General features: G+C 48.2%; 1 protein-coding gene across 1 annotated transcript; it reads left to right on the plus strand.

Annotated features, from left to right (window-relative positions):
* The first annotated feature begins 2,435 nt into the window (after positions 1–2,435).
* NOPCHAP1 (NOP protein chaperone 1) lies at positions 2,436–10,373 on the plus strand. Its single transcript, XM_056117697.1, has 4 exons — positions 2,436–2,571; positions 5,607–5,693; positions 8,011–8,147; positions 9,539–10,373. The coding sequence occupies exons 1-4, from the start codon at positions 2,460–2,462 to the stop codon at positions 9,740–9,742; spliced, it is 540 nt and encodes a 179-aa protein (XP_055973672.1). The 5' UTR covers positions 2,436–2,459; the 3' UTR covers positions 9,743–10,373.
* Positions 10,374–16,538: the final 6,165 nt, after the last annotated feature.

A 16,538-nucleotide genomic window follows, 5' to 3' on the forward strand; every position in this document is an offset into this window, starting at 1 on the left:
GAAGGTACCTTGGCATCTGAGTACAGGTATAATCCCCCGCGCCCTCCCCCTGCCACACTGCCACCTGGTTGCCACTGTTCACGGGAGTTCATGGGAGCAAATCTCCATAAACCTTGACAGTGCCACAGAAACATGAGTTAGAGCCTACCCAGATAACAGAGCCAGAGCCATGGGACTCCTGCCTCCTCTCAAACCAAGTGACAGAAGTCAGAAATCAGAGACAGACAAAAGAGGTCAGAGACCAGAAGTGAGTGAGCGCGCTCACCAAGTTACAGAGGCACAAAGAAGAATCGTTCAGTTGCGGGAGCAGCAAGGGTCAGAGATCTCAGTGGCACCTCCAGAAGTTAAGTGACCACAAGCCTGAGCCCAGCCACTGACTGAGACACACAGAGACGGGACAGATTTTTCAAGGTTTTATTCACACACCAATACACACTCATACAAGGGATTCAGCGCTGAGGGTTCACAAGCCTAAGAGACTTGGAACCCTGATCGCCCTCCATAAGAGGTTTTTAAGCCCAATGCCTCCTGCCTGAGCTGAAGCGATAGCACAGCGGGTAGGGCGTTTGCCTTGCACATGGCCAACCCGGGTTTGATTCCTCCATCCCTCTTGGAGAGCCCAACAAGCTACTGAGACTATCCCGTCCACATGGCAGAGTCTGGCAAGCTCCCCGTGGCATATTTGATATGCCAAAAACAGTAACAAGTATCACAATGGAGATATTACTGGTGCCCACTTGAGCAAATCGATGAACAACGGACAACAGTGCCCTCCTGCCTACGTGCCTGGGTGCCTGCCTGCATGCCTGGGTGCCCCCTGCCAGGTGCATTCTCACGGCCTCAAGCCAGCAAGCGGAGGGTATAGGAGTGAACCAGAGCGGTGAACACATCTTGTTACATTCCCTTGGATCATCCTTATTATCTGCAGTCAGATGTCTGGGAGTTTATGTCCACGCCCTTGGGGTGTGGCATGGTTTCCTTACTAGGTGGTAAACTCATGACCCTGAGGCACAAAATGCAATCTGGTTTTCCAAAATGCAATTGCTGAGGTCCTTCTACAATATGGATTAACTTTAAAGACATTTTGCTAATTCAAATAAGCCCGATAGAAAAAAAAAAGACAGCCATTGCATGACACACAGATAAGTCCTCAAACTCTCATGAAAATAAAATGGTGGTTGTGGAATAAATGTTCTGTAGACAGCGAGTTTCAAACTAGGGAGATGAACGCATTTTCGAAATCACAGCAATGTGAATAAACTATGTTTTTTTTTACCACAATTAAATAATTGTGAAAACAAAGAAGAGAACAGTTCTGTAGTGCCTTGTTCATGTTCGGATATCTTTCGCCAGAATCTGGTGCTATTTGCTGGTCTGAGAGTGCACTTTTTCTTTTTTTAAGATTTTTTTTAAATCATTGAATCACAGTGAGATAGAATCTTACAAAGCTGTTCATGATTAGGTTTCAGTCATACAGTGTTCCAACACCCATCTTCCACCAGTGTACACTTCCCAGCACCAGTGTCCCCAGTTTCCCTCCCATCACCCTCCCCTCCCTGGCTTGCCTGCCATACAAATGGATAAAGAAACGATGTAACGACACATGTACACTACGGAATAATACAGCTGTTAGAAAAAAAATGAAGTCTTAAAATTTGCCTATAAATGGATGGACTTGGAGATTATCATGCAGAGTGAAATCAGTCAGAAGGAGAGAGTCATATATAGAACGACTACATTCATTTGTGGGCTATAAAAAATATATATATATATTAGAATACTAATATCCATGGCCAGGGAAAACAGGGGCTAGGAGGACCGGTCAGTGGTTAGGCTCAACCACAAGAATGCGTGGGGTGGAGGGTAAGTAAGATAGAGAAGGGACCAGTATGCCAATAATAGCAGGGAGTGATTGTGCTGGAGAAGAACAGTGTGTGAAGCGGAGGTAAAGGAATAGACATCCCGTTCAGTATCTGTCTTGCAAATCACAATGCCCAAAAGTAGGGAGGGAGAAAGAGACACAGAGACAGAGACAGAGACAGAGAGACAGAGACAGAGGGAGGGAGGGAGAGAACTCAATTTTTTTTATCATAACTAAATTTTATTTTAAAAATTTTATGGAGATTCTGTGGTTTGCAATACTGCTTCTAATAATGCTCCTAATAATGGTTCCTCGAGCCCATAACTCCAGCACAACAGCCATCACCAGGGTACCTACCTCCACTTCCCAAGGTCCCCAACACCGCTGCATCACACCCCACACTTGAACTGGTTCTCTTCTCTCTTCCCAAGCCGCAGAAATAGCCTCGCACTTCCGCTAGGTGTCGCCCTCTCCCTCGCCCCGCCCTTTGCCCCGCCCCCGCCGCATCTCCTCCAATAGAAGCTCTGGGCCCGCCCCCTGTCCTAGCACTTCTTCCTGCTTCCGGCTGGAGGGGGCTGGCCTTGCAGCGTGCCGCGGCATGGAGGTGCACGGCGACCCCCGGGATCCCGCGAGCTGCTCTCCGGCCGCCCGGGACTGCGCGAGGGTCTCGGTGTCCCAGGAACTGCTGACTGCAGGGAGCGGCGGCGCAGGTGCCTGGCGGGGGGAGGCGGCGGAGGGCGCGCACGTGGGGCGCCGGGGTCCCCCTGTCCAGGCCTGGCACCATCCCCGAGGGGACACAGGGCTGGCAGCTGCAGGGGAGCCCTGTGGGGTGGTGGAGGGGCGGACGCGACATGTTCTTCTGTCCTGCGCACTGCCGACCGTCCCCAAGGCCCGGGAAGACCCCTCCCCTAAGGGTGGGCCTTGGGGAGGGGGCTTTCGGGGGGCTGGGGGGGCAGATTGCCCCCCACATGCCCGCAGAACCACCTCTGTTGTTGAGGGGCAGCAGGGACCTGGACATTGGATTTCAGATCCTGGAGCAGATTGTAAGCGCGTGTGCCTGGGAAGGGCAGTGCCCTGAAGACTGGTGGGACTTGAGATCCGTTTCCACCCCCTACACTCTCTTTTCTCGCCCCCTGGGAAATGAAGGTGAACCTCTGGAACCTATAGAATTCTAATTCTGTCCGTTTGTTTTGGAATTACCCCACCCCACCTTCGAACCCTCCCCGCGGTGCGGTGGTGCCCGGGGCTTACTCCTGGCACTGCGCCCACGGATCACTTTTGGTGGGGGATGTTAGAGGACCCATATGGGGTGCAGGGGATGAAACCCAGGTGGGCCACTTGCAAAACTGCTTCCCCGCTCTAAGATCTCTGCAGCCCCTGGAACCTGCAGAATTCTTCTCAGGCATGCCAGAGGACTGGACACAGCCTCTGGAGATGTTAGCTAGGAGAAAAGTGTTGTGTGAGGATAAGGGGCAGGCAGAGGGGTTGGAAGAGCCAACTCTGGTGCTCTGCTCTGCAGTGCTTAGGCGCTAAGAACTGCATTCAGCCTTGCTGCGTGGGGAAGGGTGTGTTTTCCCTCCTTTTTCATAGTTGAGGAAACTGAGCCACATCGTTTAGCAGTGTAGCTCAGCGACTTGCTGGAAGGCAGGTGACTGCAACGTGGTTAAAGCCACATTTGGAGGGACTGGGGACATAATGCAGGTGAGTAGGGCACTTGTCTTGCTCATCTGACTCAGATGCGATCCCCGGCATCTCATTGAACCCCTGAGCACCCCTGGGAGTGATCCCTGGGTGCAGAGCCAGGAGTAAGCCCTGAGCATTGCCGGTTGTACCTCCAGAACAAAACAAAAAAACCTCCCCACCACCCAGGTTTTGAATTCATATAACCTCACTTTTCTTTCTTTGGCTCTTATGATTATTTTTCTGAGAGTTATTTTTTTTGGGGGGGGTCACAACTGGCGATGCACAGGGGTTACTCCTGGCTCATGCACTCAGGAATTACTCCTGGCAGTGTTCGGGGGACCATATGGGATGCTGGGAATCGAACCTGGGTCAGCCACGTGCAAGGCAAATGCCCTACCCGCTGTGCTATCTCTCCAGCCCCATCAGTTTTTTTGTTTTTTATCATATCTTTAATTTCTTTTTTTTTCTTTTTCTTCTTTTTTTTTTTTTTGGCTTTTTGGGTCACACCGGCGATGTACAGGAGTTACTCAGGAATTACCCCTGGCGGTGCTCAGGGGACCATATGGGATGCTGGGAATCGAACCCAAGTCGGCCACATGCAAGGCAAATGCCCTCCCTGCTGTGCTATCACTCCAGCCCCCATATCTTTAATTTCACCAACCTTTTCCTTGGCTGTGGCCATTCTACCAGTGAGATCATTAAAGGCAGTCTAAGAGGTTTTTGTTTTGTTTTGGGTTTGTTTTTTTTCTTGGGTCACACCTGGTGATGCACAGGGTTTACTCCTGCCCCTACACCCAGGAATGACTCTGACGGTACTCAGGGGACCATATGGGATGCTGGGAAATGAACCCGGGGCCAGCCATGTGCAAGGCAAATGCCCTACCCGCTGTGCTATTGCTCCAGCCCCAGTATTCTTAATTTTTTTTAATTAAAATTTGTTTTGTAATGCCAGGGATTGAACCCAGCTCTCATTATTGCAAGGCATACACTTCCTTCCTTCTCTCTTCTTTCTTTCTTTGGGGGGAACAGCATACATGGCAATGCTCAGGGGTTACTGAGCTTCTGTCCTCTGGCTCTGTGCTCAGGAATCACTCCTGGTGTTGTTGCTCTAGGAACTTTATGGGGTGCCAGGGATCAAACCCTGGTCAGCCAGTTGGAAGGGCAAGCACCTTACCTGCTGTACTATCTCTCTGGCCCCAGAATGAATATTATTTTTTTTATAAAGAAGAAATTGCCAAACTCTTTTCCTTCTGGGGTGTATAATTTCTCCGGCCCCACACTCCCCTTTTCTTTACACTTCTCCAGTAAGTGGTCAGCCACCAACATTTGTTGAGCTCTGCTTTGCAAGTGAGCAGCATTTTTGTAGCAGAGTGTCGTGGAATGTGCAGAGCCTTGAGTTTGGGAAGGCGAGTCCTGTCATCTGAGCTCTGGAGAGTCAGGTTGCTTTGAGCTGAGAATGAGGAGACACAAAAGGTCTGGGGTGAGGGAGGCGACTGGTCTCAGCCAGCGGGTTTTAGAAATGAAGCAGAGTCTGAGGTCATTTTTTAAATACGTTTGCAGATGAAAACTATTTCTAGCTTCACTCAACCACTGCTGGACTCGGTCCTCTCATCTGTCCTGACAGGACCCCACACTTGTTGCTAGTGGCTTTCGATCCTGAAAGGTGCAGCTTGGTGTGTCTTGGGGCTAGTGACCCAGACACTTGAGGCTGGCTAAGAAGGGAGCCTGGTTAAACAGGGCTTGGAGGCTTTCTGAAAAAAATATCTCTGTCTCTGTCTCTCTCTCTCTCTCTCTCTCTCTCTCTCTCTCAATTGAATCACAGTCCGATACAGTTACAGGGTTGTTTATGATTGGGTTTCAGTCATATAATATCCCAACGCCTGTTCCTTCACCAGTGTACATTTCCTAGGTTTCCTCTTCCCTCTCTCCTTACCCTTGCACCCCTCTCTGGGAATGTCCTGAGGATGTGGAGACGGGGGGGAGGTCCAGGGGAGATTGCTGGTGGGCTCCCCCTGCTCCCTCAGATTTCTTGACTCTAAAAAAGGCGTGTCTGCGTTTTCAGGTATATGGGACAAGCTGCTCATCAACTCCAAGCCTAAGTCCGAAAAGAATTCCACTCTTCAAACAGTTCGAATCGAGCGGAGCCCCCGTGAGTGCCCTCACCTCTCCCGCCGGCTCCCAGGGGTCCCTCTCCTGGCCCGTCCGCTGACCTCAGCGGCTATTCCCTGGCAGCTTGTGTGTCTGACTCAGCAGGTCGTGGGCAACTGGCCTCTGGGAACCCCGCCGGGTGCCTCTCTGGGTCAGGGACAGAGACCGTCTTGTGCTCGATGCTGTCTGGCTTGAGGAATTCCTCCTCACAGCGGGTAGGGCATTTGCCTTGCACGCAGCCGACCCGGGTTCGATTCCTAGCATCTCATATGGTCCCCTGAGCACCGCCAGGAGTAACTCCTGAGTGCAGAGCCAGGAGTAACCCCTGTGCATCACTGGGTGTGACCCAAAAAGCAAAAAAAAAAAATATTGTGGGATGGATTTTTGTAATACAGAACAGTTGCTGTTAACTTCTGCAATAAAATTGAGATGACTGGAGAGAGAGAGAGAGAGAGAGTCAGTGTCAGTCTATTTGTCTCTTTCTATCAAGCCTGAACCACACAAGTGTAAGGCAAGTGCTCTTCCTGTGCCATCTGGGCCTTGGGTCCCAGTGCTAATACACAGGTGTGAGTTATCTTCATCTTTTGATTTGAAAACATTCCACACCTACCTATGGGATTCCCCGCACCCACCAGTGTTTCCCTGCCATCCCTCTGCCTGTTCCTCAGCCGCTCCCTCTCCAGCACACTTTTCACCGGCTTTAAGGGGTTTTCCTTTCTACTTCATTTGTTTCAGTCATTCATAGTCTGCATTTGGGTGAAAACATTGCTTTATTCTCTTTTACTTCCTTGACTCTTTCATGTAACACGTGGCTTCTATGTAAGATACTCTTTAAAAAAAGGCAAAAAAAGACAAATTCAGTGAAAACAATGTGAATGAGAGTAGTTCAGCTGTGAGGTAAAATATATAAGTATTTTGAGAGGAGAGGGTAACTTAACCAGAGTGTGTACTAATTCTAAAACCACTGCCTGGTCTCTGTTCATATGTGAGCTTTTGTGTGGGAACGGGTTTTTTTTAAAGGGGATACTGGCTGGGAAGGATACATATCTAGGAGTGGAATTGCTGGGTTACATAGAAGGTGTGTATGTGTGTGTGTGTGTGTGTGTGTGAGACACTGACTGACTCCTGGTAGGGAAGGATACATATCTAGGAGTGGAATTGCTGGGTTACATAGAAGGTGTGTGTGTGTGTGTGTGTGTGTGTGTGTGTGTGTGTGTGACACTGACTGACTGACTCCTGGTAGGGCTTAGGTTCATTCATGCTAGGAAAAAAGCCCAGATTTGCCATGCACAAGTGAGCGCCCTACCCACTGTACAATCTCTCTGGCCCCAGAATGAATATATATATATATATATATATATATTTTTTTTTTTTTTTAAATAAAGAAGAAATTACCAAACTCTTTTCCTTCTGGGGTATATAATTTGTGTTCCCACTAGCCAGGTATGAGTTTAATGGCCACACGTGTTCTGCTTGATTTCTATCAGTTGTTTCTGTTCCTACACAATTGGGTTTTGTCCTTGGCACCTGGAGGAGGATTGGAGGGGGCGGGTGTCAGAGAACCCTTAAGAGAACGGAGGGGAGGCTGGAGAGATCCTGCAGTGAGTGGATCCCTGGCACCCCAGATGGTCCCCTGAGCCCCACCAGGAATGATCCCTGAGTACAGTGCCAGGCGTAAGCCCTGAGCATTGGCGGGTCTGTCCCCCTCCCCTTCCGTCTCGAAGAAGAAAGGGGAACAGCTATTGGGCAGGTGATAACAGTCTTTACTTCATTGACAGGCCTGGGTAATGCAGACATTGAGAGGTACGGCAGGAGTTCTCTTCATCTTTTCAGTTGAGGCCAGAGAGACAGTACAATGGTAGAATGGGTAGGATGCTTACCTTGCATACAGCTGACCTGGGTTTGATCTCGCACCCCATATAGTCCCACCGGCACTGCCAGAAGTAATCTCTTGTGTGCAGAGCCAGGAGTAACCCCTGAGCATCACACACACACCCTGCCACCCCCCAAAAAAACAGAACAGCAAAAAAATCTCTTTGGTCTGATCCAAAAAGTTGGGTGTGCTTTCTTAGTTCCTTGTTCAGATAATGCTTATTGTGTGCCCAGATAATAGAAAGGACAGTTCTGGGGATAAGTAAAATAATAAGAAAACATTGAGAAATAATTGCCCCCTCATGTTGTGCTATTGCTTTTGAATCCACAAGAGGAGGGAATTTAATTTTTTTTTTAAATGGGAGGAATTTGATAGATCCTTAAATTTGAATGATAAAGTTGGAGTTTAGCAGGATACTCCTAAAAACCGCACTCTCTTTCCGTAGTGTTGGACCAAGTACAGAGCTTCCTCCCGCAGATGGCTAAGGCCAACGAAAAGCTGAGGAAAGACATGACCACTGCACCGCCCGACCATTTCAATATTGAGAAGATTGATGGGACTCTGGGGAAAGTCATCCAGATGGTAACTTGGCTTGGTTTTTCATTTCGTTTCATGAAGTAAGGGCCTCACTGTTTGTTGTCATGGGGGCACCAAGAAGTGCTGGTCCTGGCTTCTTTCCCCTGGTAGCATCTACGGCTTCCAAGCACAGGAGGATGCAACCCCAAAACAGAACAAGGCAGAAAGATGTAGTGAGCCTGACCCATGAAGAGGACAAAAATAGGGACCGGAGAGATAGTGCCGCAGGCAGGGTGCTTGCCTGGCACGAGGCTGACCCAGGTTCGATCCCTGGTATCACACCTGGCCCCCCAAGCCCCACCGGGAGTGATCTTTGAGCACAGACCCAAGAGTTAAAGTCCTGAGCACTACTGGGTGTGCCCCCTCCCACTACCAAAATAATGTGTTTTACCAGAATGATGGGATAGCACAGCGGTAGGGTGTTTGCCTTGCGCACGGCTGGCCCAGCTGAGCCGGGTTCAATTCCTCTGCCCTTCTCAGAGAGCCCAGCAAGTTACTAAGAGTATCTCGCCGGCACAGCAAAGCCTGGCAAGCTCCCTGTGACGTATTCGATATGCCAATCACAGTAGCAAGAAGTCTCACAATGGAGACGTTACTGGTCCCGCTCAAGCAAATCGATGAACAATGGGAGAACAGTGCTGCAGTGCTACCAGAATGACAGATTACATAAGCCACATGTGAACATTGCCTCTTAATCTGGGCTCCCTGCTCGGGGATCCTGTTGTATGCTTGTGTTGGATAGCATTGCCGGCAGTGTAAGTGCTGGTACCGAGTTCATACAGAACCCCAGACCCTGCTGCTATTCCCGCGGAGGGCAGCCCCCGGTCCCGGATGGAGGACGGACCTTCATGGTCACTCCCCACTTGGCCCCGCTCCTGACCTTTCCCTGCCCATTCTGATCTTCACTCAGGGTCTTCCTGTCACCTACAAGCATGTGTTATTGCATATACAGGTGTGCACGTATGTCCTCTACATATATCTCCTCATATCCAAGGGAATCATTTTTTTATTCTTTGGTTTGGGGGGGCCTCACCTGCTGGTGCTCAGGGCTGACTTTGCCCGGGGATCACAAGGGGGTCGGCCTGGAGTTGACTGCATGCACGACAGATGCCTTCCCCCCACTGTCCCCACTCTTGACCTTGAGTGGGTGCTCATGGTCCAGACTGACACTTGCCAAATGGATGGGGAACAGGCAGTGTCAGGTAGACTCCGGAGATGGAGAACAAGGGTTCGGGACGCCCTTCCTGAGTGCCGTAAATGCGACCTGTCCAGGTCAGCGCTGGCAGTGGGACAGGATAAAGACAATCTCTCGTGCTGAAACATTCTGGGGCTCCCCAGGCAGTTTTGCAGCTAGTCGGGGACCTTCCTGAAATACCCACATGGTGCTTGTTCTATAGGATGTGGCCTTGTTCGAGATGAGTCCTGATTCCAAAGAAGAGGACAGCTCCGAAGAGAACTCGCTGGACAGCTCCGAATCCGAGGACGAAGAGGACGCCCCATCCCCTGAGGTCACCATCGACAACATCAAGCTCCCTCAGTCCCACTGTGGGAAAGGCAAGATAGAAATACTGGACAGTCCGGCCACTCAGGCGACAAAATAGGGGCATCAGCGCCCTGAGGGGGCCGGAGTGGGAGTTGTCAGCCTGTTTGGGGAAAGCAGGCAGCCTGCCCTGATGTCCACCTCCAGTAGGAGACCCTGGCGTGCAGGGTTGGTCATGGTCACGCACATCCGCCTCGTTTCCAAGAGAAGCAGAAGTTGGCTGTTCCAGGGCTGGGGGTAACCCTTTCTGACTGCAGCCCATGGAGGTTCAGAAAGTGCGGCTCGGTGTATGATGAGTGGGTGGGCAGCCTTGCGGCACAGGTGTGGACATGCACGATTCCGACATGGCCAGCCCTTCGGCGCTGCCCGGCCTTTAGAGACACCAGGCTTCTTTTTCAATAAAAAAATACCTGTGGGTTTCACGATCTTTTCTCGGGTAAAACAATTGAGCTTTTAATTTTTTAATATAAATTCAAATTGATATGTAACTGTCAGGCTTTCCAGGAGGGAGGCTTCAAGTGCAGAAGACTTTTCTGAAGAAGAGGGTCGCTTGTATTTATCTGTTCTCAGGCAGAGCGCTGGAAAACTTGATTTCAGTGATATACTCATTCTCGGCACCGTAGAATTTCCTGGCTGGAAAAGCTGTGGGGTCTTTGTTCTGTTTTGTTTTGATAAACCAAGTTTTGATTTTGTTTGGTCTCATCTTTTAAAACTCTGGTAGCTGGTTACTCACAACTTGAAACGTATCAAAAGTCAGGACACCAATAGGGAGAAAATTAGGGTGTAAAAGAACTGCTGGTTTTCACCCCTTACAAGGGTCAAGATTGTAGGATAACACTCTTTTGTCCTTCCTCAGGTAGCTTAGGTTTATCAGGTCACACCCATCTAAGGACACTGAACTTGTATTGTAAGCAGTGTCCTTTCTGTGTGGACACAGGAAGACAGTTAATATTATGCTTTGTAACTTGGGAGTTGATTGACTCCGAATAATATTTACTCCTGGACATCTGCTTTCTTGACTCAGTTGCCCTTAGTTCTTAGCACCCCAAAAGCAGGGTCCCGACAATGGACTGAATGGACCTAGGGCAAGCTGTGAGCTACCCTGGCATCGAAATGGGCCAGGCCAAAGCGCCATGATACTCAACTATAAGTTGAGGGCATGATCATGGACAAATGCTGTCATGATCCAAAGTAAGTAACAACGAGACTAGGACCCTGTTAGAGCTAGGAAGATTAACCTAGCCTGAGGACTGCGGAATGTATAGTGAGATGTTCTCAGGAAGAACCAAAGTTTATATCTCTTACTGTGCTCATACAGAATGACATTGCTAGAAATATTAGAAGTAGATTTATTATAACTATTGAAGTAGATTACTAACTGAGGGAAGAACATACCCTTTATGGGATCCCACCCTTGAACTGATCTCCTAGTAATCTGGAGTAATCTCTTTAGATGAGATTATATCCTTGAGTTAATCTCCTGGAGGAGTTGTATTACCTCTCTTTGTTGATTTGTCAATATTCAACCCACCTTTATGTCACCGCCTTACGTGATTGCTATATAAACTAAGACTGTAAGCTCGGAGAATAGAGAGTCAGAGTGAGAGGGACTCAAGCTTGAGAGAAAGAATAGCCGTCCTGATCCAGGCCACACACAGGACTCAAGAGCACCGAACGCAGGCGGTGAGAAAGAGCCATCCAGTGAGCCCGTGAACACACAACCTTCGGTGTGATAAGATTTTACAAAGATGGTACCGCACTGGGGTGTCTTCCCCTTTTGCTTGTTTGGGGGCCTTGTTTAGCTACAAGAGCATCATCTGCCATCTCGCTGTTGCTCAGGAATAGAGCTGCACTATTCCAACACCATTGCCCAGCAATGTTGCACTGGTGGAACTTTGCCCCGAATGTTTTCAGGTTCTCTTTAAGCTGTTTTTTTCCCCTTCATCTCACTGGAGCCTGAGACCTCGGGTGAATATGCCAACGATCAGTCTCAGCATTCTCTCTGGCATTTCCCACTGGAAATCAGAACAGCTCCTTCAGGCTAAGTGAGTGCCGCCTTAGTGGATGCATGGAAAAATGGGGAGATGTGTAGCAGGTCTCCCAGCCGCAAAGGGAATCCTTCGCCCTTTGTGGCACCAAATGCAACTGTGATGGGTCCCTGGTAGAAATGTCTAAAGGTTGTCTTTCTGCCAGAGAAGGTGGGATGTCAGGGGAAGAACTGTACTTGTCTGGTTCACTGCTTAGGGTGTATGGTACATGGCTGATACTGAGCAGTGTTCATGGATACATGACAGCATATGAGACATTTTGCATAGTAGACTGCTCCGGGAGTTACATGTCTAAGTGAAAACAGACTTGAGTGATCAGGAGACTACTAGGATAGATATATTCAGATATTTTAATGTTTCCAACATGACATGGTTATCTCATATAACGAAAGTAGGTTGCCCAAATAGTTTAGAAAGTCAATTAAATCCGTGTCCTCTGAACAGCTTGTAACATAGGCGGGGGAGAAAACCATACATTTCATACAGTATAAGAATATATGACGAGTTATTTAAGATACACCAGGACTGGTAGACTCTAACCACAATAGCACTGTAGCACTGTCCTCCCGTTGTTCATCGATTTGCTTGAGCAGGCACCAGTAATGTCTCCATTGTGAGACTTGTTACTGTTTTTGGCATATCGAATACCCACGGGTAGCTTCATCTCTGCCATGCAGGTGGGATACTCTCAGTAGCTTGCTGGGCTCTTCGAGAGGAGGTGGAGGAATCAAACCCAGGAAGGCCGCGTGCAAGGCAAACGCCCTACCCACTATGCTATCATCTATGCTATCGCTCCAGTTCCTCATATTACTAGGTTTCCCAAATAGTTTGGGAAGTCAATTAAATCTATGTCCTCTAAGCATCTTTGTAACATTTCATTTCATTTCATTTCATCATCCTGTTATTCGTCGATTGCCTCGAGCAGACCCCAGTAACGTCTCTTTCATCCTAGCCCTGAGATTATATTCAAGGCTCTTTAGGAGAATGAGACCCATCTCATGAGATGGGTCTCTTTGTAACATAGAAGGGGGAATTGGATAGCCAGGTATGAGCCAGCAGTGACAGGGCAACTGTGGCCTCATGGGATGGGAGGCGGAACCGGCATGTCCTTCCCTCCCCGCCGAGACCACGAGTTGCCCCCCAACGAGCGTCTCTCTGGCACGGCCACGGACCCAGAGGCACACAAACCAATCTCGGAACTATGCAACTTTTGGCAGGAATCCCTCCAGACTTAGTAAAATATCAGAAATCCAAAATCGTGTGGCCACAATAGTGGCCGGTGACATCATATGGTCTTCATAACCAACAATAGAAACCAAATTACTCCATGATGCCTTTTCAGCAGGTTTGATTGTTGGGGGGAATTCCAAATAATAATGGTGCATCTTTTGTCGAAATCATGAATGTAGAGAGAGTTAAGTGGAAATCATCTTCCTCACAGGCATGGGGAAGGGTGGGATGGGGGGTATATTGGGGTTCTTGGTGGTGGAAAATATGCACTGGTGAAGGGATGGGTGTTTGATTATTGTATGACCAAGACTTAAACCTGAAAGCTTTGTAATTGTTCTCACGGTGGTTCAATAAATAATAATTAAAAAAATGGAAGGGGGAAAAAAACCACAAAGGAAAAGAGCAGAGAACTCTTCCCCATTAATATTAACTAGTGGGTAGCAAAATTAAAAAGAGGTTAGGTAAAGGTAAGGTAAAGGCCCTCCCGTTGATCGTCGATTTGCTCGAGCGGGCCCAGTAACGTCTCCATTGGAGACTTTGTTGTTACTGTGTCTGGCATATCGAATACTCTCAGTAGCTTGCCGGGCTCTCCGAGAGGGGCGGAGGAATCGAACTCGGGTCGGCCATGTTGGCTGCATGCAAGGCAGACGCCCTACCCGCTGTGCTATCGCTCCAGCCCGATAGCACAGCGGGTAGGGCGTTCGCCTTACACGCGGACCAACATGGCCGACCCGAGTTCGATTCCTCTGCCCCTCTCGGAGAGCCCGGCAAGCTACCGAGAGTATTCGATATGCCAGACACAGTAACAACAAAGTCTCCAATGGAGACGTTACTGGGCCCGCTCGAGCAAAAAGAGGTTAAAGTGGGGAAAATATTAGCATATAAAGTGAGAGTCATTAGTACATACTGTTCTTAGAGAGTCATTAGTGTAGTTTCAAATTAGCAAAATAAGGACTGCTACTTTGAAAGTGAAACGGCCCAAGCTGGAGAGATGGTCCAGGGATTAAAGTGTTTGCTTGGCATGTGGCCAACCCAGTTCAGATCCCTGGCACCACCTCAAGCATCACCTGGAATAGCCCCTGAGAACTTCTAGCTGGCCCCCACCCCCACCCCCAACAAAGAGAGAAAGAACAGGGAACACAGAACAGTGGATTCCCAGAAAAGAGACATTCAACTCCATTTATCAAAGATAAATGGGAACAAGTTTCTTATCAAATTGGCTGAGGGAACAATAGTTCTTCCTGAGCCTCTAGTGTTTATGTTTAACAAAGAAAAACGTTTTGAGTTGTGCATGTAGCATCTGCAGTAGAAGTATGTGATACTTTGATTAAAAAGCAGTTTTGTCTCAGCAGTTTGCCCTACCATGTGGGAAGGTCGCTACCACTGCCTTGGGACCAGCTCCGAGCTCCAGCAGCCTTTGGAGACCAGTTCTGCTCTTGCCAAGGGTGGTGAAGCGACTCTTTCAGTTGGAGATTCCCATCTTTCTGCAGCTCCGTGGCCAGTTAAAAAGTCAGAAAGTGTGTCTTGCTCAAGTCCATGTTCTCACATGATTTTCTATGTTTTTTAGGTTTTTTTTTCCCTTTATTTTATTTTATTTTTTTTTACAGTTGTAGATTTACAATTTTTTGTGCTTTGGTTTCAATTATACAATGATCAGATACCCATCCCTCCACCAGTGCCCATTTTCCACCACCATGGATAATATCCCTCCCACCCCCATCCCCCATCCCCCCTGTCTCTGTGGCAGGGCAGTCCCCTGTGTTCTCTCTCTCCTTTTGGGTGTTGTGGTCTGCAAAAGAGGCATTGAGTGGCAAACATGTTCAGTCCATAGTCTACTTTCGACATGCATCTCCCCTCCTGGGAGGATCCTCCAAACATCCTTTATTTGGTGCTCCCTTCTCTATCTGAACTGCCCTTTCCTCTAGGATACCCGGCTGGCCTCTAAGTTATGGAGTAATCCTCCTGGTGCTGATCTCAGCTAATGGTATCTTCAAAGATGCCACGCCACATTTTTTAAAAAAATGTTTTTTTTTCCACTCTGGAGAAGTTTTTGTTCTCTCTCAAACATGTGCTTCTTCCCCTCTCACACACCTTTCTTTCTTTTTTTTTAATTCTTTTTTTTTCTTTTTATTAGTGAAACACCATGAGGTACAGTTGTAGACTTACAAATTTTTGTGCTTGGATTTCAATTATACAATGATCAAATACCCATCCCTCCACCATTGCCCATTTCCCACCACCATGGATCCCAGTATCTCTCCCACCCCCCCATCCCCCCCATCCCACCCTGCCTCTATGGCAGGGCATTCCCTTTTGTTCTCTTTCTCCTTTTGGGTCACACACCTTTCTAAGTCAAGTTTCAATAATAACTACCTTGCTTTAGGAACGATGAAATTAAGTGATTTGCTGCAACATGGTTGGAAACTGGAAGATCTCATGTTGAGTGAAATAAGCTAGAAGAAGAAAGACAAACACAGGATGTTCTCTTATTTGTGAAATATAGAATAACTGGATGAGGAAATGTATTAGAAGGGGGATGCTTAGAGCATCCTTGACCCAAGTGTTCAGAGAGAAGGAGAGAGAAGGAAAGAAATCAAGGGGAGACGTGAGCAAGAAGTGATGGGTTAACGGGCGTCAGGGCTTGTCATACCGATGATGAGTGAGGGGTCAAGCCAGGTACCCAAAGCACAGACTCAACAGAACTTCCATCTTAGTGGCAACCAGTGGAATTTTGTAAGGTGCCTGTCAAGTTAACCGTTAGTGGAGTAGGAGTTGGAGTGGGGAAGGAATCTGATAACACTGGTGCAGGGAAGTTGACATTGGTGGAGGGATTGGTGTTGTATGCCTAAAATGCAACTATCAGTTATTTTGTAAATCATGGCTCTTTGAAAGAAAAATAAATGAATAACTTGCTTCACTAAAAAAAAGTCAGAAAGTTTAATGTGAGGGAAGCAACTTCTTTATGAATAAACCTCCCATCTACCCCCTCAACACTTTCACTGTGCATCAGATAAGTTTCTTCTGGAAAAAAAAAAACGCCTAGTGAAATTGTTTATATCCACAACTGTCACAGTCACGGTCCTCCTGTTGTTCATCGATTTGCTCAAGTAGGCCCAGTAACATCTCCATCGTGAAACTTGTTGTTATTGTGTTTGGCATATCGAATAAGTCACGGGGAGCTTGCCAGGCTTTGCCGTGCGGGCGAAGATACTCTCGGTAGCTTGCCGGGCTCTCCGAGAGGGGCGGAGGAATCGAACCCGGCTTGGCCGGGCTGGCTGCGTGCAAGGCAAACGCCCTACCTGCTGTGCTATCGCTCCAGCCCATCCACTACTGTATTAGGGAAGATTAGAAGAGAAGTTAAGTCATCGTTTGTATTTTTCTTCAGTGCTTACCAGAGTGCCGTTCATTCCACTGTTAATCTCCGTCCCCCTCCTCCACCTCGCCATTCTTTATGGCAATAATTCACCTTAATATGTGTGTGATCAAGGGCCCAGGGAGATACTTCAGTGGTCAGGGTCCACTGAACTGGAGCTGTGCTAGAATCTTGTATCACATGGGTACCCCCTCCAGTCAGCACCA

Source organism: Sorex fumeus, unplaced genomic scaffold (genome assembly GCF_029834395.1).
Source record: "Sorex fumeus unplaced genomic scaffold, SorFum_2.1 ptg000003l, whole genome shotgun sequence".
NCBI lineage: Eukaryota > Metazoa > Chordata > Mammalia > Eulipotyphla > Soricidae > Sorex > Sorex fumeus.

Coding starts and splice junctions, on each gene's coding strand:
- NOPCHAP1 (XM_056117697.1), top strand. CDS start 2,460: ATGGAGGTGCACGGCGACCCCCGGGATCCCGCGAGCTGCTCTCCGGCC. Junction 5,694..8,010: donor TCGAATCGAGCGGAGCCCCC/GTGAGTGCCCTC, acceptor CTCTTTCCGTAG/TGTTGGACCAAGTACAGAGC. Junction 8,148..9,538: donor TGGGGAAAGTCATCCAGATG/GTAACTTGGCTT, acceptor CTTGTTCTATAG/GATGTGGCCTTGTTCGAGAT.